Below are 21804 nucleotides of genomic sequence, written 5' to 3' on the forward strand. Positions count from 1 at the left end.
CATCGCGAAGGCGTTACACTGTTACACACCAAACTGTCTGTGGCCGGCTTTAAATAAACTTATTCTACATTCTATGTATATACTCTCGGCTTAATAAGCCGGTCGCCCATGCACGATGTATACAGCTATTGTTAGGCGTATCTAACAATAAGTATATGAGCATATTACCACAACTATACCCGTGTAAGCCAAAACAAGTTGACCGGTTCAATGATGTTTAAATATGTTTGATTGAAACAGATTGCAATAAGAGTCGAATTCAATGTAAAGGCAGGCAATAATAAGATGGGAAAGAGGCTTCAATCGGTCACTATATTATGTGGCTGCCGATCGAACTATTATTTATTCAGTCGCTCACAATCAGATGCGATGTTAAAATAATTGCAATAATGCTAAACTGTTTGATATTTGCAAATCTGTAAGTTTCGTACAATACGGTCGTTCCGACAATCCTGAAAATAGGCCGAATGTTGAGCGAGCTTTACTTAATTCACATGGCGTTGATTCGATTGAAATATTGCGCTTTACAGTAGATGTACCCGTAGCCTGGATTGTCTTAAACTAATCACTCATGGAATTGAATATTTCCATACCGCTCGAACGATGCGGGACATGAAATACTCTTCCGTCAATTTGATTTTTGATTTAACTTACACCTAGTTTTAAATTATAAATAGACCGACACATTTGCCATCCTGTATACAAAACATAAAGAAGAAAGTGGTCTCGACAGTAAGCTGGCTGAAGTGTTCTAGATCTGTCGGTTTACGTCACATTTCAAGCCTGAAGTACTGCTCTGTGATTTCTAACATCGGTTCTAGGAAATTTAACTGAAAAATGACACGTCTGAATAGTTCTCAGTACCAGGGATATATCAGATTATTTTACCAAGGGGAATCGAGACTCCTAAACAAAAAACCTCGTGGCCAATTATCATGCGTGCCAAAATCTAATTAACAATATTAATTTTACGTACGGATAATGATAATTGAGAGCAAATTCGCTAAGAAGCTATCGACAACAGCCGTATTTAAATAAAATTGATCGCGAGACCTCTGTATGTTAATACTGAATTTCATACATGTAAAAATTTGATATATGTATCAGAATGTAAGAATACAATTTACTTTTAATATGGCGTGAATTAGCGATGGTACCTGTGAATCCCTTAATTAAGGCCAAGAAAAATACACAGTATAGTTTCAACAATTGTTAATAAAAATTGAAAGTTAATTGTTGGGAATAAAAATTGTAAGTATAGCACCGAATTTTTCCGAGGGATTTGCTGTATCTCGTGATGGAATTGGCAAAACCAGCCTGTGTCGGGTAAAGCTGAAGATTCAAAAGTAATCCATTATTTCAGTGTTTACCGCTTGGCGTCGTGTCGTCACGCAGCGATAGTGTAGAATGTAATAAACATGGCGGTGCCATCAGCTTCGCTTTCAACGCGAAATAAAAAGCATTTTCTAGGGGTTCCAGCACCCTTGGGCTATGTCGCTGGTGTCGGAAGAGGGTAATTTCGATTAATACATTTTTTAATTCATAAATATTACCTTACCGGCGAGGAGAAATTGACGTCTACGATTTAGCGACGTTTTTAACCTCGCTTTTTATTTGTGTTTACAGTGCGACAGGTTTCACGACTCGTTCTGATATCGGTCCAGCTCGCGATGCCAACGATGTTTCGTAAGATTTCTCACTTTAATTGCTAATTAATTTCTGCTGATTGACATCATGTTTTAACTTCAACTCATTATTGTAATTTGTAAAAATTTTACAGTGACGATCGACACGCTCCACCTACCAAAAGAGCTAAGAAAAAGGAAGAAGAAGAAGAGGATGAAGAAGATCTCAACGATTCCAATTATGACGAATTCTCCGGGTATGGAGGGTCGCTGTTTAGCAAGGTACGGTATTGTCTGACGAGCAAAGCGCTGAAGATTCAAGTTTACCTCCTATAGTATTAGCAATTCAGTATTACTGCGAATAGATTTAATTCATATTTGTATTTCAATTTGCAGCATAAGTTCATATTACCCTAAGTAAATTGCATTTTTCTTTATATGCTAATCTACACTTGAAATATAGACCCTTTTGCCAGTTATTTTCCTAATCTGGGCACAATAGAATAACTTTATTACTTTGAACCTCAGGTGATTTCTTTTCTATCCAGGATCCTTATGACAAAGATGATGAAGAAGCAGATGCAATTTATGAAGCGATTGATAAACGCATGGATGAAAAGCGGAAAGAATATCGTGAAAAGCGCCTAAGAGAAGAACTTGAACGTTATCGCCAAGAACGGCCTAAAATCCAGCAACAGTTTTCAGATCTGAAGCGTGAACTGGTTAATGTGTCTGAGGATGAATGGAAAAATGTTCCCGAAGTTGGCGATGCGCGTAATAGAAAACAGCGGAATCCACGAGCTGAAAAGTTTACGCCTTTGCCAGATTCTGTTTTAGCAAGAAACTTGGGCGGAGACACTTCTACTAGTATAGACCCATCTAATGGACTGGCTTCCATGATGCCTGGCCTAGCCACACCTGGTATGTTGACCCCAACCGGTGACTTGGATTTGCGAAAAATTGGACAAGCTAGAAACACGCTTATGAATGTGAAACTGAATCAAGTATCAGATTCTGTTGAGGGTCAAACAGTTGTTGATCCCAAAGGTTACTTAACGGATCTACAAAGTATGATTCCTACTTACGGTGGCGACATCAAGTAAGTCTCATAAAAAATTTTTTCACCAGTTTATCCATTTAATTTACAATACAATATTGAAATTTTTTTCAGTGATATAAAAAAGGCCAGATTGCTTTTGAAATCCGTTCGTGAAACAAATCCTAATCATCCCCCGGCTTGGATAGCATCTGCCCGCTTAGAGGAAGTTACGGGTAAGGTTCAAGCAGCAAGAAATCTTATCATGAAGGGCTGTGAGGTGAATCCAACTTCTGAAGACTTGTGGTTAGAAGCGGCGAGGCTTCAACCTCCGGAGACGGCAAAGGCCGTAATTGCCCAGTCTGTACGTCACATTCCAACATCTGTTAGAATCTGGATCAAAGCAGCTGACTTGGAAACGGAAGTTAAGGCAAAGAGACGTGTTTATCGAAAAGCCTTAGAGCATATTCCGAACTCAGTACGGTTGTGGAAAGTAGCTGTTGAGTTGGAAGAACCAGAAGATGCAAGAATTTTATTGAGTCGAGCAGTTGAGTGTTGTCCAACAAGTGTCGATTTGTGGCTCGCCTTGGCCCGATTGGAAACTTACGATAACGCGAGAAAAGTTCTTAATAAAGCTAGAGAAAATATTCCAACGGATAGACAGATTTGGACGACTGCTGCTAAACTAGAAGAAGCTAATGGCAATAAGCATATGGTAGAAAAGATCATTGACAGAGCAATTAGTTCCTTGAACGTTAACGGAGTTGAAATTAACAGAGAACACTGGTTCAAAGAAGCTATGGAAGCTGAAAAAGCTGGTGCTGTCCATTGTTGTCAAGTCATTGTCAAGTCCATCATCGGGTTTGGAGTTGAGGAAGAAGATAGGAAACACACTTGGATGGAAGATGCAGAAACAGTAAGTACAGTTTATTATCTACCATTAAATATGAAAAATCCTTTGGATCAGGTGACATATTTGGTTCTGAGTAATCGATTTTCACACAGTTGAAATAAATTGTGGCAGTGGTTTTTTAGTTTTAACAAATTTTACTGAAAAGCTACTAAATAACTTTGCTTCGGAACTATTTTTAATAAATCTATACAAGTACAGTCAATTTGAACAATATAAATGCAATTATTTGCAGTGTGCACAACAAGGTGCTTTGGAATGTGCTAGAGCAGTGTATGCTTATGCTTTAGCAACTTTTCCCAGCAAAAAATCGATCTGGCTGCGTGCAGCATATTTTGAAAAGAGTTACGGAACACGGGAGTCCTTGGAAGCGCTACTCCAACGGGCTGTGGCTCATTGTCCTAAGAGCGAAGTTCTGTGGCTCATGGGTGCCAAGTCTAAATGGCTTGCTGTAAGTAATCGGTGTTATACTTCATCCTCTTACTTCAATTAAGTTTGTTACACGTATTCAGTATCAATAACGTGTAACTGTTGAAATATATATGATTATTTCTATATCAAGGGTGACGTGCCAGCGGCAAGAGGTATTTTGTCATTGGCTTTCCAAGCCAATCCAAATTCTGAAGAGATTTGGTTAGCTGCAGTCAAGCTTGAGTCAGAGAACTCCGAATATGAACGTGCCAGAAGATTGTTGGCAAAAGCTAGAGCATCAGCGCCAACTCCTAGAGTTATGATGAAAAGTGCCAAGCTTGAATGGGCTCTTAATAATCTAGAAGCTGCACTGCATCTCCTCCAGGAAGCTATAGAAACTTTTGAGGATTTTCCCAAGCTTTGGTTAATGAAGGCTCAAATAGAAGAGCAACAAGGGAATCTTGACAAAGCTCTGGAAACATATAATCAAGCTGTGAGTAAATCGTTTTTGTTATTCTTCCAGCGTGATAGTTTGAAGAGTTCGAAATGTGTAATTTTGAAACAGATCATTTCTTATATAAAATCGATTGAAGTATGTGAGAATTTACCTGGTTGTTTTGCAGATCAAAAAATGCCCCACTTCTGTGCCATTGTGGTGTTTGTTAGCTCAACTTGAACAGCGTAAAGGTCAAGTGACAAAGGCTCGTTCTGTACTTGAAAAAGCACGGCTTCGTAATCCGAAAAATGCGGAGCTTTGGCTAGAAGCTATTCGAAATGAATTGAAAGGTGGAGGGGTGCGAGACATGGCTAATACGTTGATGGCTAAAGCTCTGCAAGAATGTCCTACGTCTGGTCTGCTATGGGCTGAAGCAATCTTTATGGAAGCACGACCACAACGGAAAACGAAGAGCGTTGATGCGTTGAAAAAATGTGAACATGATCCCCATGTTCTACTGGCAGTCTCCAAGTACGTAGGAAACCCAGATTACGCAAGTTCAGCGAGATATTTCACGTTTATTCAATTTCTCCTAGTTTGGGGAGCTGTTTGTCGTTATTAATTATACATCGTATCTGTTGCAGGCTTTTTTGGTGTGAGCATAAAATATCCAAGTGCAGAGATTGGTTTAATCGCACCGTTAAGATAGATCCTGATTTAGGGGATGCTTGGGCGTATTTTTATAAATTTGAGCTTTTAAATGGCACTGAGGAACAGCAAGAGGAAGTCAAAAAGCGATGTGTAGCCGCAGAACCGCATCATGGTGAAAATTGGTGCAGAGTATCTAAAAACATTGTAAATTGGTGTTTAAATACTGACCAAATATTGACCGTAGTTTCTAAAGACTTACCGATTCCTATCTAAAACCGAGTGTCAAAATTGAAAATAATACCGTATTTATAAATATAGATTACTGTAAATGTATTATACATATATTATGTTTAGGATGGTAATATTAAACGACATTAAGTACGAATTGTTTACGTACCTTCTTGATTTAAATATCATACATAAAATGCAGCAAAAATTGAAAATTGAGCTGAAATTTGACAGCATCAAATCTCAAAATCTTGTCTATGCACAAGTTAAAATTCACCAATAGAAGCTGGGCCACATATCAGATTCTAGCTTAGCGAATAAGTTCACTAAATCTATTATAGAGCCACCATGAATAATGGGAGCTGCCTTACGTATTTACTTTATATCACTTTATATTTACTAAAAATGGCGCTTGTGGCTGATAGCGTGATTGCGCCGCGAATTAAAAATACGTGTTAACCAAATAGATGATTGAATAACGTGAGTAGAAAATTTAGGTGTCGTCGCAACGTTACATCTAACGTTATTCTCATTTATTATCTCGTAAATTCTTTACGTTTCACACTACGCGTATCATCACGGCAACTGTGATTCGAACCTAACCTATACATACTGACCAGTTTTTTAACTGTTTCAGGTGGACATCGGGCAATGTAGTATCCCGATGTAAAGATTTAAAAAACAAGTGTCACATCTCGTAATTGAACGTTTTTGTCAAAAAGTGAAAACTAATATATATTTTAAAACATGACGCATTCGCAAGTGCTGGATTTCGTTCAGCGACTTAAATCGCGGCACGAAGATGTTAGGATTAAGGCGGCACATGATTTATCTCTTTACGTCAGAACAGAGCTACGTGAAGTCTCCCAGGAGGAGATGACAAATTTTATGGACGAATTCAATCACCACATAAAAGAAATGGTCTCTGGTTCTGACATGAATGAGAAGAAGGGAGGTATACTAGCCATAGTTTGTCTAATCGGTGCTGATGGTGGTAATATAAACACTCGTACTATAAGATTTGCAAATTATCTAAGAAATCTATTGCCGTCGAACGATGTTGGAGTTATGGAATTGGCTGCAAAAACTGTTGGGAAACTCGCACTTGTCTCTGGCACCTACACAGCAGAGTATGTCGAGTTTGAAGTGAAACGTGCTTTTGAGTGGCTTGGCGGAGACAGGCATGAGGGGAAACGACATGCAGCTGTCCTTGTACTGAGAGAATTAGCCGTCTCGATGCCGACGTATTTTTTTCAACAAGTATCTCCGTTTTTTGATCTCATATTCAACGCGATACGTGATCCCAAACCGCTGATACGAGAAGCTGCTACCGAAGCTCTCAGAGCTGCTCTGGTTGTCACCGCTCAAAGAGAAACTACAAAGCAAATGCATAAACCGCAATGGTACAAAGAATGCTTTCACGAAGTTGTACAATGCTTCAATGATGCTGATGTTAAGGGGCGAGGGTCCAACAAGGATGCCGCTATTCACGGATCTTTATTAGTTTTGAACGAGTTATTGAGATGCAGTAACGCTCAGTGGGAAAGAAACTATGAGGCGTTGATGGAGAGACTTAATTGCTCTACTCAACAGATGGATGATGATATTCTGTCTCTCATTCCTCGTCTCAAAACTCCGATTGTACCAAATTGGACAGGCCCAGTTCCAAGTCGATCCAATACTCTGCAGACAATTCATCCGGTTCATGAATCTGCCGCTTGTCGCAGTCTATTACAGGAGGGCTTGGATAATATTTACGCAGATGTTATGAACCAAAAACTATCAAGAAATCCTCATATACAACACGCGCTGATGACGCTATTACCACGGCTGGTTGCTTTCAATAAAGAAAAATTTGACAAGCATCACTTGGCACAAAGTATATCGTATCTTTTGATCACTTTAAGAAGCCGCGAAAAAGATAGACATGCAGCATTTACAACTATTGGATTAATTGCTGTTGCAGTTGAGACTGGCATAGAACCTTATCTTCCGGAAATTATGGAAGTGATTAAAGCTTCTTTACCTTCAAAAGAAACGCCGAGTAAGAAACGAGGTACCACACTTGAACCGGCTGTATTTATCTGCATTACTTTGCTAGGGCATGCTGTTAAGCAAACTATAGGGCCAGATATAAAGGTTCTCTTAGAGCCAATGCTTGCCACTGGTCTGAGTCCAATTCTTACAACATCATTGCGCGAATTAGCTCATAGTATACCATCTTTGAAGCCAGATGTTTCTCAAGGATTATTGAGAATGCTGTCACAAGTACTGATGCACAAACCACTGCGACATCCCGGTGCTCCGTGGTCAGCTACAAGTCCAATTTCAGCTCCAACTGCAGAAGCTGACCTTCCTTCGACGGTGCTTGCGCTGAAAACACTTGGTACGTTTAATTTTGATGGAAATCCTTTACTCCAGTTTGTTCGGAGATGCGCTGACCATTTCTTGACATCTGAACAGTCTCAGGTCCGTTTGGAAGCTGTGAAAACATGTTCCAGGCTTTTGAGGCTAGCATTGAATCAACCAGGGCCAACGGTTACCAATACAGTTTCTACAGTGCTAGGAAAATTACTAGTCGTCGGCATCACAGACACTGATCCAGATGTGCGATTATGTGTCCTCGCGTCGCTTGATAAAAGTTTTGACATTCATCTTGCTCAAGCAGAAAGTTTGTCAGCCTTATTTATTGCGATGAATGATGAAATTTTTGAAATCAGAGAACTCGCCATCTACACAATTGGGAGATTGAGTACTATGAATCCAGCCTACGTTATGCCTTCACTTCGGAAAACGCTGATCCAATTTCTAACAGAGCTTGAACATTCTGGTATGGGACGTAACAAAGAACAGGCTTCGCGGATGCTCGATTATTTAGTAATTAGTGCTCCACGACTCATTCGACCTTACATGGAACCTATTTTGAAAGTTCTCATTCCGAAGATGAAAGAACCTGAGCCTAACCCTGGTGTTGTCTTGGCTGTACTTAAAGCGATTGGTGATTTAGCAAGTGTTAATGGTGCAGAAATGCAACAATGGATGCCGGAATTATTGTCAATACTACTGGAAATGTTGGTCGATGCCAGTTCTCCAGACAAAAGAGGTGTCGCCTTGTGGGTTCTTGGCCAGCTGGTTGGAAGTACAGGACATGTAGTCAAGCCATACACACAATATCCTTTTTTACTCGATGTTCTTATTAATTTTCTAAAAACTGAGCAATCACCAGTTACCAGGAGAGAAACAATCAGAGTACTCGGACTCCTAGGTGCCTTGGATCCCTACAAGCACAAAATGAACCTTGGTCAAATAGATTCACAGTTTGATTCACTAATGTCCATGGCTGATATTAGGTGTAAAAGTGATGCCGAAACAAGTCAAGATCAGTCGACTAGCGAGATGCTTGTAAATATGTCGACTTCAACTCTGGAGGAATATTATCCAGCTATTGCGATCGCTACTCTCATGCGCATCATTCGGGAACCCACCTTATCTCAGCATCATACCATGGTTGTGCAAGCAGTAACATTCATTTTTAAAAGCCTTGGTATAAAATGCGTACCATATATTTCTCAAGTTATGCCTAGCTTTTTGAACGTTGTTCGCACTGCTGATATTGGATTTCGAGAATACTTGTTTCAACAGTTGGCTGTTCTTATTGCGATTGTTAAACAACACATTCGGAATTATTTGGATGACATTTTCGCTTTGATTAAAGAAGTGTGGACTGTGAATAGTCCGTTACAGAGTACGCTTATTCTTCTTGTGGAGCACATCGCTGTTGCTCTGGGTGCTGAATTCAAAATTTATTTACCACAATTGATGCCGCAAATCTTGAGAGTACTGACACATGATACCAGTAAGGATCGTGCGGTGACTGTCAAGCTGCTTCTTGCTTTGCAGAAATTTGGAAACAATCTTGATAATTATCTGCATTTGGTACTTCCGCCAATAGTGAAACTATTCTATGCTACAGATTGCCCAATTTCGGTTAATAGAGTTGCGCTGGAAACTGTCGACGACCTTGCTGATACATTGGATTTCACTGATTTCGCTTCAAGGATAGTGCATCCGTTAGTAAGAACATTGGACACATACCCAGAACTAAGGATGCCGGCAATGGAAACTCTCTGCGCACTTTTAATTCAACTTAGAAAGAAGTATCAAATTTTTATACCATTGGTTCAGAAGGTAATGACTAAACACAAAATCACTCATCAACGCTACGACGTACTCACAGATAAAATTCAAAGCGACTCTACCGTAGCTGATGGCGAAGACTATTTACTTACACGTCCTCGAGACTCAAGACGCCAATATCGCGATTTATCTTTGACATCTTCTGATACCACAATCATCAAGCGTCTTCATGTGTCAGCACCCAATCTACAGAAAGCCTGGACAGCCACGCGCAGAGTCTCCAAAGATGATTGGCTAGAATGGCTCCGAAGTTTGTCTATCGGATTGCTCAAAGAATCACCTTCACCGGCATTAAGGTCATGCTGGGCGCTTGCTCAAACTTATTCACAGCTACCAAGAGACTTATTCAACGCAGCTTTTGTGTCATGTTGGACTGAACTCAGTAGCACATATCAAACGGAGTTAAAAGAGACCTTGCAGCAGGCACTAATGGTGCCCGACCTACCGGAAATCACACAAACTATTCTGAATTTGGCTGAATTTATGGAACATTGTGACAAAGGACCTTTACCATTAGATGCCAAGTTACTGGGTGAGCGAGCCATGCATTGCCGAGCTTATGCTAAGGCGTTGCATTACAAAGAAGATGAATTCCACGAAGGCAGAAACAGCAATGTTTTCGAGTCACTGATTTCTATCAATAATAAACTCCAGCAAAAAGAGGTTGCTGAAGGATTATTGGAATATGTTATGAAACAGCAGAATCAACAAGATCTTAAAGTGCAAGTACGTTGGTATGAGAAGTTACACAATTGGGATAAGGCATTAGATTTATATAAAGATCGCTTAAACATTGATCCAACTGACGTAGAATCAACCTTAGGCGAGATGAGATGCTTAGAAGCACTTGGCGAATGGGGGCAGCTTCATGATGTTGCCACCCGACAATGGGCGAATGAAAATGACGAAAATAAACAAAGAATGTCTCGAATGGCGGCAGCTGCTGCATGGGGACTTGGGCAGTGGGAAAGTATGGAAAAATATGTCAACTTCATTCCTGAAGACACCCAGGACGGTGCCTTTTATAGAGCAGTGTTGGCTATACATGATGAACAGTATGATGTGGCCCATGAGTTGATAGACAGTGCAAGAGATTTATTAGACACAGAACTGACTGCGATGGCTGGAGAAAGTTACCAGAGAGCTTACAACGCCATGGTGGAAGTTCAGAAGTTAGCTGAATTAGAAGAAGTAATACAGTTCAAGTTAATTCCTGAGAGGAGAGCAACAATAAAATCAATGTGGTGGGACAGATTGCAAGGTGGACAACGTGTCGTTGAAGATTGGCAAAAAATTATTCAAGTCCACACACTGGTCGTTTCTCCACAGGACGACATGTACACATGGCTGAAATATGCTAGCCTTTGCAGAAAAAATGGCAGTCCTATGTTATGTCATAAGACATTAGTTATGCTGCTTGGAATGGATCCATCTCAGAATCCTGATCAACCATTGCCAACAACGCATCCGCAAGTCACATTTGCTTATTGTAAACACATGTGGATGGCGAATAATCGAGAAGCAGCTTATAGTCAGTTGCAAAGATTTGTGCAAACGTCATTACAGCCGGCAACAATATCTGTGTTAAATCAAGAAGATGAGAAACAGCAAGAAGCCAGGAAGAGATTACTCGCTCGGTGTTACCTAAAACTTGGAGAGTGGTTGGAGGCTTTGCAAGGAATAAGCGAGCATTCTATACCAGCTGTGTTATCTTACTATGCAGCAGCAACAAAACATGATCCTTCATGGTATAAAGCTTGGCATGCTTTTGCTTATACAAATTTTGAAACCGTTTTGTTTTACAAACATCAACAAGGTGATACCAATCTCGATAACGTACCTGGTAATGCATCAAGGTCTGCATTAGCCAGCTCTCAATACATTTCTCAGTTCACTGTACCAGCAGTCGAGGGTTTCTTCCGGTCTATTAATTTGTCACATGGCAGTTCTTTACAAGATACGTTACGATTGCTAACGTTATGGTTTGATTACGGACAATGGCCGGAAGTGTATGAAGCGATTGTCGAAGGAATAAGACTAATTGAAATCAATACTTGGTTGCAAGTAATTCCTCAGCTCATTGCGAGAATAGACACTCCTAGAGCCTTAGTCGGCAGATTAATTCATCACCTGTTAATTGATATTGGTAAAACTCATCCGCAGGCATTAGTTTACCCCTTAACAGTAGCTTCAAAAAGTGCGAGTCCCGCTCGTAAAGCTGCCGCTAATAAGATACTAAAAAATATGTGCGAACACAGTCCAACGCTGGTGCAACAAGCTGTATTAGCTAGTGACGAATTGATTAGAGTTGCAATACTGTGGCATGAATTGTGGCACGAAGGCTTGGAAGAAGCCAGTAGATTATACTTTGGAGAACGAAACGTCAAGGGAATGTTCGATACCTTGGAGCCTCTTCATGCGATGTTAGAACGAGGGCCGCAAACCTTGAAGGAAACATCATTCAATCAAACTTACGGAAGAGATTTGATGGAAGCAAAAGAATGGTGCCACAGGTATAAAATGTCTGGAAATGTGAAGGACTTAAACCAGGCATGGGATTTGTATTATCATGTGTTCAGAAAAATATCAAGACAGTTACCTCAACTAACAAGTTTAGAATTACAGTATGTTAGTCCAAAATTGTTGGTTTGCCGAGATTTGGAATTAGCTGTACCTGGTAGTTACAATCCTGGACATCCAGTTATCAAGATTGCCAGTATCCACAGCTCGATGCAAGTTATTACTAGTAAGCAACGCCCTCGGAAACTTTGCATCAAAGGTTAGCATCGAAACAGTGCCATTTACAAAAGTATTTCCATTTGAACGATTTGTTAATTCTTTTCATTTATCTCCGTAGGTAGCAACGGTAAAGATTATATGTTCCTATTGAAAGGTCATGAGGACCTTAGACAAGACGAACGTGTTATGCAGTTATTTGGTCTAGTCAACACACTTTTGTTGCATGATCCTGACACATTCAGGCGGAATCTTACAATTCAAGTGAGTTAAGAAATCTTCAAACAAATAGTAATTTCTTCGTACTTGAAATTCAAATGTTCGTATGCTCCTTTGTTTCATGTACAGAGATATGCTGTAATTCCTCTATCAACAAATAGTGGGCTTATTGGCTGGGTTCCTCACTGCGATACGTTGCATACGCTGATACGAGATTATAGAGAGAAAAAAAAGATACTACTGAATATTGAGCACAGAATAATGTTGAGGGTAAGCATGCTTTTTTTTACAATTTCACAATATTTTCTGCTTCATCAATATTAAATGTGAGATAAAATAAACTGCTTACAATCTATGCTTATTTCTACAAAGTTGAATTATCTATTTTATACAGATGGCACCGGACTATGATCATCTTATGCTGATGCAAAAGGTCGAAGTATTTGAACATGCTTTAGAACACACGCATGGGGATGACTTGTCTCGCCTTCTGTGGCTCAAATCACCTTCCAGTGAAGTGTGGTTTGATCGCCGAACGAATTATACTCGTTCCCTTGCTGTCATGTCAATGGTTGGTTACATACTCGGACTCGGAGATCGGCATCCCTCTAACCTGATGTTGGATCGTCTTAGTGGAAAAATTCTACACATCGATTTTGGAGATTGTTTCGAAGTTGCTATGACGCGTGAAAAATTCCCGGAGAAAATTCCCTTCAGGTTAACAAGAATGCTGATCAATGCTATGGAGGTGACAGGGATCGAAGGAACATACAGACGGACGAGTGAATCGGTTATGTCGGTGTTACATCGTAACAAAGACAGCTTGATGGCTGTGCTTGAGGCGTTTGTTTACGATCCACTGTTGAACTGGAGACTAATGGACAACGCAGTTCCAAAAGCTACAAGATCAGATGCCCCGGGTATTGCTGCCAGTAGTAGCCAGGAGCACGGAGACATGCTAGATTCTCACAGTGCTATTTTGCCAAAGAAAGGAGTTCCTTGCAGTCTTGAAAATGGAGGTAAAGTTTGCATTTAAAAGATGAAGAATATTGGTAATTAATCTTTCGCGTAAATAGTTTTGGTATAACGTGTGTTGTATTAGTTCACTTGGAATCATATGATAAATCATATTTACGTCCTCTCAAATTTTTGTGGCACATAGATACTAGTTAAAATTTTGCATCAAGCAAGTTATATTATATCACTACCTTTATCTAGGAGATAAAAATCAACCGGAGGCTCTGAATAAGAAAGCACTTGCAATAATAAACAGAGTGAGAGACAAATTAACGGGACGTGATTTTTCGCATGATGAGATGCTTAATGTTCAGCAACAAGTTGATTTGCTGATTCAGCAGGCTACAAATAACGAAAATCTCTGCCAATGCTACATTGGATGGTAATATTCTTTTGATTTAATTACTTCAATTGAAATTAATTTAAAGTAATACTTTAAGTTAATGACAAAAATGCTCAGATATGTTCTGCAGGTTTTATATGCAATATCGGAATTCTTCAAAATACTCTGTTTTCAGGTGTCCATTCTGGTGAAAATCAGATTACACGAAGTCAAGCGTGACAAGATTTTATGAGGTTATTTTCTCATGATTGCTTAGTAAGGGTTTGATGAGGTTCAGGGACTAGTCTCCAGACATTATAATTGAAAAGTTTGGTTTGCCAGTGTCATAACATTGCCCAAGTTGAATTAAAGTAACAACTGCTAATTTAACTGTGGCAGTAAATTTGAGGTTCGTTATGGAAATAAATAATAATATCGAGCCGTGATATATGAAATTTGGACGAATTGAAGTACTCTGTTGTGATCAGAGTAACGATCAATTATGGCAATGAACACTTTACTTACAGATTTAACGTTTACTTAATTCTGATTATGAAGCATTATTTTTTTTAGGATTCTTGTCATAAACAACTTTTCCTGAATCATTGTAATGTTTAATTTATCTTGTATATATCGTGTATTATTTCATTGTTAAACATTCTGATCTATCAATGCAGTTTGTGTTAGGGGTAGAAGTAAGTAAATGATTAAGTGATATTCAAATTTTAAGTATGCGAATTTTGTACAGAACCATACATACTTATTCTACATAAAGCATCTGTAAAGTCTATTCAATATGAAAGGTCACAAGTGGCTAGCGAAATAACCTCAACAACTTCTGAATCCTATCGGTACAACTGTCTGTTTATCATTCTCATTAGTTTACGATGAAACTTATGAATGTATCATTCAACAAATGCGAAGAACAAAGCAACAAAATAATTCCATCGGAAGCGTAAGATTCCAACATGTAAACATTCATCTACATACATTCTTACATCGGGCGCTCAAGAGACGAAAACGTTCTATCCAACAAAATAATCTTGGAAAATCTATTGAAACATGGAACTTTCGATACTGAATTTGCATATTGTAAGATAACTAACTTGAAATTTGAGAAATCCCATGTAATTGTACTTTGTGTATCCTCAATGTAGTCATAAAACATGTTTAAGGAGTACAGTGATGAGTTTACCGAAGAATCATTTCTACTTTGTAGGGAAAAAATTATTAATCATCTTAATTTTTCGAATGGATTTCATTTGTTCAGAAACTCGAGAATTCAAGTTCACAAACTGTAAAGTTAATTGGTACCTTAGGCCACGATTTATGGATTTGTTGAAATATTTTGAAGTTGATGAGTTATGGTATAGTAAAAATTTACACATTTTATTACATTATTAACAATCATCACGCCATTAGTCAATACATTATCGACAAAATGTAAATATTAGTAATTACAAGACCAGAATATTCTCTATATATAGTCTAATAGGTTCTTTCCACTACTTTTCAACATATTACATTACATATGCACATGTATTCTCACAGAAGGATTGTGAAGTTTATATTTAAAAATAATCAACAAATTCTAAATAGTATTATCAAGGAATTTTATAATAAATTGGTAAACTATTTTTCAGAATTATTTAAGATGGCGAATGCGAGTGGTAACATATTTGCAGCTGAAGTTTCAAATACAGTTCCCAGACTTGTTTTTGCTAAATAAATTGGTATGTCTCCAAATTCAATAATAAATTGCCGACATTCACCACAAGGTGATACAAAAGTATCGTCCAAGTCAGCGATTACTGCAAGTGCCACAAATTTCCTCTTACCATCTGAAACCGCTTTACTAATTGCAGTTCGCTCGGCACAAATAGATACAGGATATGCTGTATTTTCGACATTGCAACCTTTACATATTGTACCATCTTCACACCGAAGTGCCGCGCCAACTTTAAATTTACTATAAGGGGAATATGAGTAGGTACGAGCGTCCACCCCTGCTTTAATCAATTCCTGGATATCTCCAGCTTTAACAAAATTATAAAAATGTGTTATTATTTATATTATAGTCACTTCACGTACTTGTAAATTCAACTATGCATAGTATGTATTTATGTCTGGTTTGGAATAAGCTAACTTTATACTTTCTATTTATAAAGCGCAAGAGTTACGTATTTTAAGGTGACAGTACACAGTAGACAGTAAGGTGTTAAAAAATTATAATCAATGCAACAGTTTAACTCTAGTGGTATTGATCAATTACTTTACCCAGAGAATCGAATTCCACTACTTTTCCAGCACCACTCATTTTGCTAGTTCTGAACGGAGATATCAGCTGTAAGTGTCTGCTTAACAGCCCTGTTTTTAACTCCCCGTTTCTTTGTTTTCAGAGCAAAAAGGAAGTTATTGTAATCACTCTGAAAATGAAAAGTTGAGTCTTCACTAGATCTGCAAGTTTTGAAGTTAAAAGAATTGCTTCCAAACATTTTCAGGTGAAAACGGGAAGTTCAAAGCTAGACTGAACGATGGTCAGTCCACACCTGCTTGTTAATTGCAAAATTGGCTGTAATCTTGAGCAGGTGTTATTCACCTTGTCACGACCACGATCAATAACGTGCCAAGAACTACTGAAATCAAGCGTGATATTATGATCCAATTAGTTGGTCCTCAAAATTACGTTACCAGTAGCACAATCCGTTACTGACAATAATTTATCAGTTATCCAGATGTGTATTTTCTTCGATATACGTAGTAACGTGGAACACAGTTATTGGTTGGAAATATTAATGCAATTGCATTTAGATAAACTTCACGATGATAGGCGGTTTTAAACAAAGATATCGATATAAAGGGTTGTATCATAAATGAGAGAGCTCTTTCATGCGTACGAATTCACGTTGAATTTCTTTCGTACTTTTAGGTTGAATATCACATTAATCTGAATGTAGAAATTGCTGCCGTCATCGCTGCACCTGCACATTTTGTCCGCCGCCTTCCCATTCAAGAAACTAGCCATAACACATCGAAAGATCAATGGCCATTGAAACAACCTCGTACGTTATACGGAGGCTTGTACACGGCAAACAGCTGATTAGTTCTACAGTTTACACTATACTATCGTACTCTAGTCTCCATGACACTATCGTTGAAGCTGATAGAGGTAGGTTAGTTTGTTTACTGCGCATGCGCATATTACTTTTCTCTCTCTCTTTCGACAGGCAGAACGCCACTGAACCTTTTGCATTTATTGAGACGATTGAGACTTGGAGAGATGACAATGCGCGCGTGATGCGAGCAGATGTGAGGAACGTGAGCGCGTTTACTCTTTGTAATTTAAAATACCTGGAACCCAAATTCGGTGTACATAGTTTCGGAAAAAACTTATCTACCGAGTGAAAAACGAAAAATGGATAGTAAAAATTACCAAGATTATCAAAATTCACTGAGGGCTGTTCTGAGTAAAGCACTTGTCGAGGTATGGATTGTTCGTTCATAACCTCGAATTGGTTAGGCATTTTTTAAATATACAATGTCTTATATTACTTTGTCAATGAACAATGCTGTGAACGATAAACTATTTGTCAATAATATATGCTTTTTATTTACAGGGTCTTAGGCGTAACGAGGAGCAAACCAAAACGTGGAAAGATTACAAAAAAGCTCATGAAAAAGTTAAAAAGGGTCTTGACATTTTGCCTCAAGAATTGACAACCAATTGCATGGTGCCTATTGGGCGTAAAGCACTCATGAAAGGAAAATTGGTTCATACTAACGAAATTTTAGTTTGCTTGGGCGAAGGATATTTCGCTAAATATAGCGCCAAGCAAGCTATAGGTGTCTGCGATCGCAGAATAAAACGTAAGAATTTTTAATGCGAGCACTGAAGTTGAGTTTATTTTTAAAATGAGTTGCAATAAATTTTGAGTATTTTTAGAAATGTTAAGTAGTTTACATCACTTTTTTAATTACAAAGGTGTAACTGTGTTATTCTAGAATTTGTTTTCTAGAGGCTGATGAAATGCTGGAAAATCTTGAGAAAGAAAAAGATTTACTTGAAATGCGCCAGTCTCTGCCAGTGGATTGTGATATTTTTGGCGACAATGAACACCAAGAGATCATTGAAACATATGAGGAGGAAGCAGAAAAACAATGGAGAGGTAGATATCCGGGTTTAACCAATGACCGATGGAGTGATTGGTTATTTTTCTGTATCTATAAAATCAGTTTTGACCACTTCTCCATATTGACATTAAACCAAGCAAACACAGTTTTAAGTATTGTAATAAAGTACACTATGTTTATTTTTGTCACTCTCTTTGTACAGTTAAACACAGGCAGCGTCAAAAAGAATATCATCAAAAGTTGGCAAAACTTAGGGCACAAGAAAAGACAGAAATCCAAACAGAAGAAGACTTATGGCAAAGATTAGATGAGCTTGAACTTCAAGAGGAATTACAAGATGAAATTGATAGGTTTATAGAAACTTTTATGTTTTAGCAGAACTGAGATATTGGATAAGATATCTTTTTCTCTACTTGCTTTTTCACAGTATCTTGATGAGGTTTTTTAATTATGATTTAGATTACAAGATGATGCTTGTAATTATTATGGGGAAGACACTCAAGAGAATGATTATTATGATGAAGAGGAAGACTCTGATTTCTCAGAAGAGGACATAGCTAACGATTTGATTCAAGAAAGACTTGTCAAATTGAATAATAGCGAAATGCCTAAACACCAAAAAGATTTGTTGGAGACAGAAAACGTGGATAAAAAAGGTGATCGATCATCGTCGTTAACCTATAATATTCCTAATCCTTGCCAAACTATTTCAATGAGCAGTTTGGACATATCTGTGATAGAATTTGAATCTGACAGAAGTGTGATTCACGAAGACAAGTCTGAATGCTCTTTGTCGTCACAAAATGATATGATCTGTGTGAAAGATCATGAATCAGAAAAGACAGGTGAGAAATCGAGTGAACAAAATGTCAGTTCATGTTTTTCCAGTCAAATCTCAGAGAAAACTTTCAGTATTGGTGAAGTTCACTCACTAAGTTCAACAGGTACGATGAACAACGATGTAATTGAAAATTCTGTTTCGAACAAAGTTGAGCTTGAACAGTCTGTTCGTTTTCAATCTCCACCTGTAGAGAATATAAATGAGGTTCCAACCAGTTCCACTGCAAAGGAAAGAGACAAATTTTCGAGTGAAAATACCAAATCAGATGCTCGGACTGCTAGATCAGAAACAAACAGACGACGAGTATCATTTACAGATAAGATACAAATAAATGTGTTTGAAAAGTCGATGCGCCATGCTTTCGATGAGCCTCTGAGAACGGGTCAAGAATCGTCAAGTGAGTCTGACGTAGAGGATGAGGTTGAGAAATTGGCAATTATCGAGGACATGCTTTCCATTGGTGCAGATCCATCCTTGATTAATGAACAGATTAAAGATTCCACAGAGAATGAAGATGATGCGGATGACATAATAAGAATTGAATTCATGCATTCAGACGTACAACCTCAAATACCAGTTAGATCAGGTGGGGATGACGTGATAGAAAACCCTTCGGATATATATCGAATATTCTGTAAACCGAAATCGATTTTGAAGAAATCATCGGTTAATATTGGTGATTATAAAAATATAACTCCACCAGTAGACGATACCAGTGATTCGGAAATCGATGAGTTGCCCCGTGGAGCATCCTATACTATCGTAAGAATTATTGCCTTGTTACATTGACTAACTCAAAAACCTATAAAATGAATTGTATACCGTATGTAATATTTTTTTACAGATCGTCAAGGATGTTGAAGAAAGAAGACCGGAAGTTCTTGAGGTAAACAAGCCTTCAAGTAAAGCACGACCTCTGAGTAAATTCAAAATGGCTCGATCTGGAATTAAACAATAAATTTTTCATTGCAATACAAATGTTGTTTGTCAATTAACGGTACTTCTTTACTTTTCGTATAGATACCATGAAATACGGTAATGGCAAAAATTTTGCAATAGTTTCAAGATGATAGTATACCTAGATTGCTCGGTAATTATTCGCAATGGATTTCATACGCAGAGATACAAAAAAATCTTAACACTGGATACGTCGTTGTCGCAGTTTTAATTTAGATTCGTATCGTATAGTCCCTATAAAATTCAAGCCCCGGTAAGTACCGTGAACGACATGTCACGCAATAAACCGGTGGCAGAGTTAGTATTGCATGATGGGAGTAATTGTTTATCACATTATTTGCTGTATTCTAACGAATGTTGTTTAGTTCAAACGAGCGTCGTACCAAGGCAAAAGTGAAAATATGAGTAGCGAAATGATAGCCCAACATCGAGGATGCTACGGTCAGTTTTGAATCTGACGGCGAAAATTATAAGTTACAATTACCGGTAATTTCCGGCGTATGTATTTCATAATATTGTGTGTACCGGCGGCCATCTTACTGCCGATAGTCAGATGTTCGCCGAACTTCGACTAGTTTGGACGGATTCGTTGCGCGTCTCGGTTGTCTGATTACGCAGTGTGTGCGATTACAGTTTACTTGGTATATAAATTGTGGTGATATTTGCGAATAGTAAGTTGCATAGCGTTGTATCAATTCTTTTTTAATCGTGCTAATCGTTGACAAAAGTTGCTGCGTCTCATTCGCTGCTGGACGTTTTTTTTTTTTTACAAGGGTGAAGTTAGCCACCGATTCGCCGAAGTTTTTGACACGCCGTGTCTTTCATGCTAGAACTATTTGATTTTAGCGGGTAAGTATCAGATATGCTAGAATGTTATTGATTTTGATGGTTTTTCGATGAACGTCACTTGGTGTAAAAAGTATTTGTGAATCGGTGGTTGACTATCGGCGGCTAGCTTCAGCATCGTGTTTCTTTTGTTTCTTTTTTCGATCCCGCATGCTTAATACGATCGTACTAATTTATTTTGTTCGTGGCTTTGAGATTATTGCAACGGGTGCAAAATACGCAGTGCATAAGGTGAAATAGTGAAACTGAACCGTGCGTAGAGGTGAAAAACGTTGGCGAACTGAAGCCTTGCAGGAGACAACACGAAGCGGAAAGTACATTGCAGTGAAATGTTCAACGTGCAGTCGCCGAGTTGTCGGTAAGTATTCCAATTTATTTAACAAAATTGAATAGCGGAGGCAGAGCAGCTGCTCTACTTGTCTCTGAACTTTATTTCTTGGCGTAGCAGCGTCAAAACAATAATATTATGCCTTTGGCTCTGGTATGTAGTTCTTGTGTGATTACATGTGCTGTAAGCATTTCAGACTAGATCAGGTAATTAATCGCATTTTAATCTATCTTAAAAATAACATTTTGCGCTTCACAATGTATCTGACCAATTACGGAAGTCACAAAGCGTCAGGGATCTTTATCATTTGTGCTATAAAAATTGTCGCAGCTATAAATTTTTGCAAAACTAACTACCAATAAATAAAAAAAGCCAAGCTTTTTCATTCATCCAGTCTATGTCTTCTATAAAATTCACTTTTTGCATGTAGCTGTATACATTGAGCGTGGACTTGATATTGCACGATTCTCAGTACGAGTTGAACAATTTCATTTTGGTTTAATAACAATCCGTGAGATCACGCTACGAATTGGTCCAGAACGTCGTCAACACATTGTCGGCTCGGCATCGACGGTCGCGAATTATTTTACCGACCAGCGGCGCTATCGGTTTCTCAGTTTTCGATGTAATTTTTACAAGGACTGTTTTTGATTTTTGAAAGTCTTTGCAAAAATTATTGTCCAAGATTTTTGTAAAATTTTAGTCATATCTTTTGACCGATTCTAAAGAACTGTTGCGAGATATTTTCTGCAATATTTTTTTTGCACCTGTTACATTTCTGAAACACGTATTTTAGAATAACTGCGAATCGATTCATGTTGCTGTATGCAATGTTTCTGAAAATATTTTTTAAATATTTCTTGAAATGTTACATGCTGCGTAGTAACTTTCCTAGGTTCCCACTCAAACCACA

At 38.3% G+C, this 21804-nt stretch overlaps 4 protein-coding genes across 10 annotated transcripts; 3 read left to right on the plus strand and 1 right to left on the minus strand.

The window, feature by feature from the left end:
- Window positions 1-1366: 1366 nt before the first annotated feature.
- On the plus strand, window positions 1367-5486 carry LOC107221764 (pre-mRNA-processing factor 6). Its single transcript, XM_015660886.2, has 9 exons — window positions 1367-1513; window positions 1627-1686; window positions 1781-1907; window positions 2174-2724; window positions 2797-3577; window positions 3807-4022; window positions 4134-4475; window positions 4606-4949; window positions 5063-5486. The coding sequence occupies exons 1-9, from the start codon at window positions 1419-1421 to the stop codon at window positions 5340-5342; spliced, it is 2796 nt and encodes a 931-aa protein (XP_015516372.1). The 5' UTR covers window positions 1367-1418; the 3' UTR covers window positions 5343-5486.
- Window positions 5487-5688: 202 nt separating this feature from the next.
- On the plus strand, window positions 5689-16180 carry LOC107221757 (serine/threonine-protein kinase mTOR). The gene is made up of 7 exons (XM_015660877.2): window positions 5689-5777; window positions 5935-12273; window positions 12352-12494; window positions 12579-12719; window positions 12844-13468; window positions 13668-13848; window positions 13985-16180. The coding sequence occupies exons 2-7, from the start codon at window positions 6045-6047 to the stop codon at window positions 13998-14000; spliced, it is 7335 nt and encodes a 2444-aa protein (XP_015516363.2). The 5' UTR covers window positions 5689-5777; window positions 5935-6044; the 3' UTR covers window positions 14001-16180.
- Window positions 15151-16849, minus strand: LOC107221734 (cytidine deaminase). Of its 5 annotated transcripts, none has more exons than XM_046740892.1 (3): window positions 16712-16849; window positions 16066-16214; window positions 15151-15824 (listed from the first exon to the last, which is right to left on the minus strand). In XM_046740892.1, the coding sequence occupies exons 2-3, from the start codon at window positions 16103-16105 to the stop codon at window positions 15421-15423; spliced, it is 444 nt and encodes a 147-aa protein (XP_046596848.1). In that variant the 5' UTR covers window positions 16106-16214; window positions 16712-16849; the 3' UTR covers window positions 15151-15420. The 5 variants fall into 5 exon arrangements, with proteins under 5 accessions (XP_046596848.1, XP_046596852.1, XP_046596838.1 ...); XM_046740896.1 differs by having other exon boundaries at window positions 16686-16811; XM_046740882.1 differs by lacking the exon at window positions 16712-16849 and adding an exon at window positions 16480-16621.
- On the plus strand, window positions 16834-19738 carry LOC107221730 (unconventional prefoldin RPB5 interactor-like protein). Of its 3 annotated transcripts, XM_015660835.2 has the most exons (7): window positions 16834-16957; window positions 17016-17272; window positions 17406-17655; window positions 17805-17954; window positions 18122-18269; window positions 18379-19522; window positions 19605-19738. In XM_015660835.2, the coding sequence occupies exons 2-7, from the start codon at window positions 17204-17206 to the stop codon at window positions 19716-19718; spliced, it is 1875 nt and encodes a 624-aa protein (XP_015516321.2). In that variant the 5' UTR covers window positions 16834-16957; window positions 17016-17203; the 3' UTR covers window positions 19719-19738. The 3 variants fall into 3 exon arrangements, with proteins under 3 accessions (XP_015516321.2, XP_046596814.1, XP_046596812.1); XM_046740858.1 differs by lacking the exons at window positions 16834-16957; window positions 17016-17272 and having other exon boundaries at window positions 17521-17655; window positions 17807-17954; XM_046740856.1 differs by lacking the exons at window positions 16834-16957; window positions 17016-17272 and having other exon boundaries at window positions 17522-17655; window positions 17791-17954.
- Window positions 19739-21804: the final 2066 nt, after the last annotated feature.

Source organism: Neodiprion lecontei, chromosome 1 (genome assembly GCF_021901455.1).
Source record: "Neodiprion lecontei isolate iyNeoLeco1 chromosome 1, iyNeoLeco1.1, whole genome shotgun sequence".
Taxonomy (NCBI): domain Eukaryota; kingdom Metazoa; phylum Arthropoda; class Insecta; order Hymenoptera; family Diprionidae; genus Neodiprion; species Neodiprion lecontei.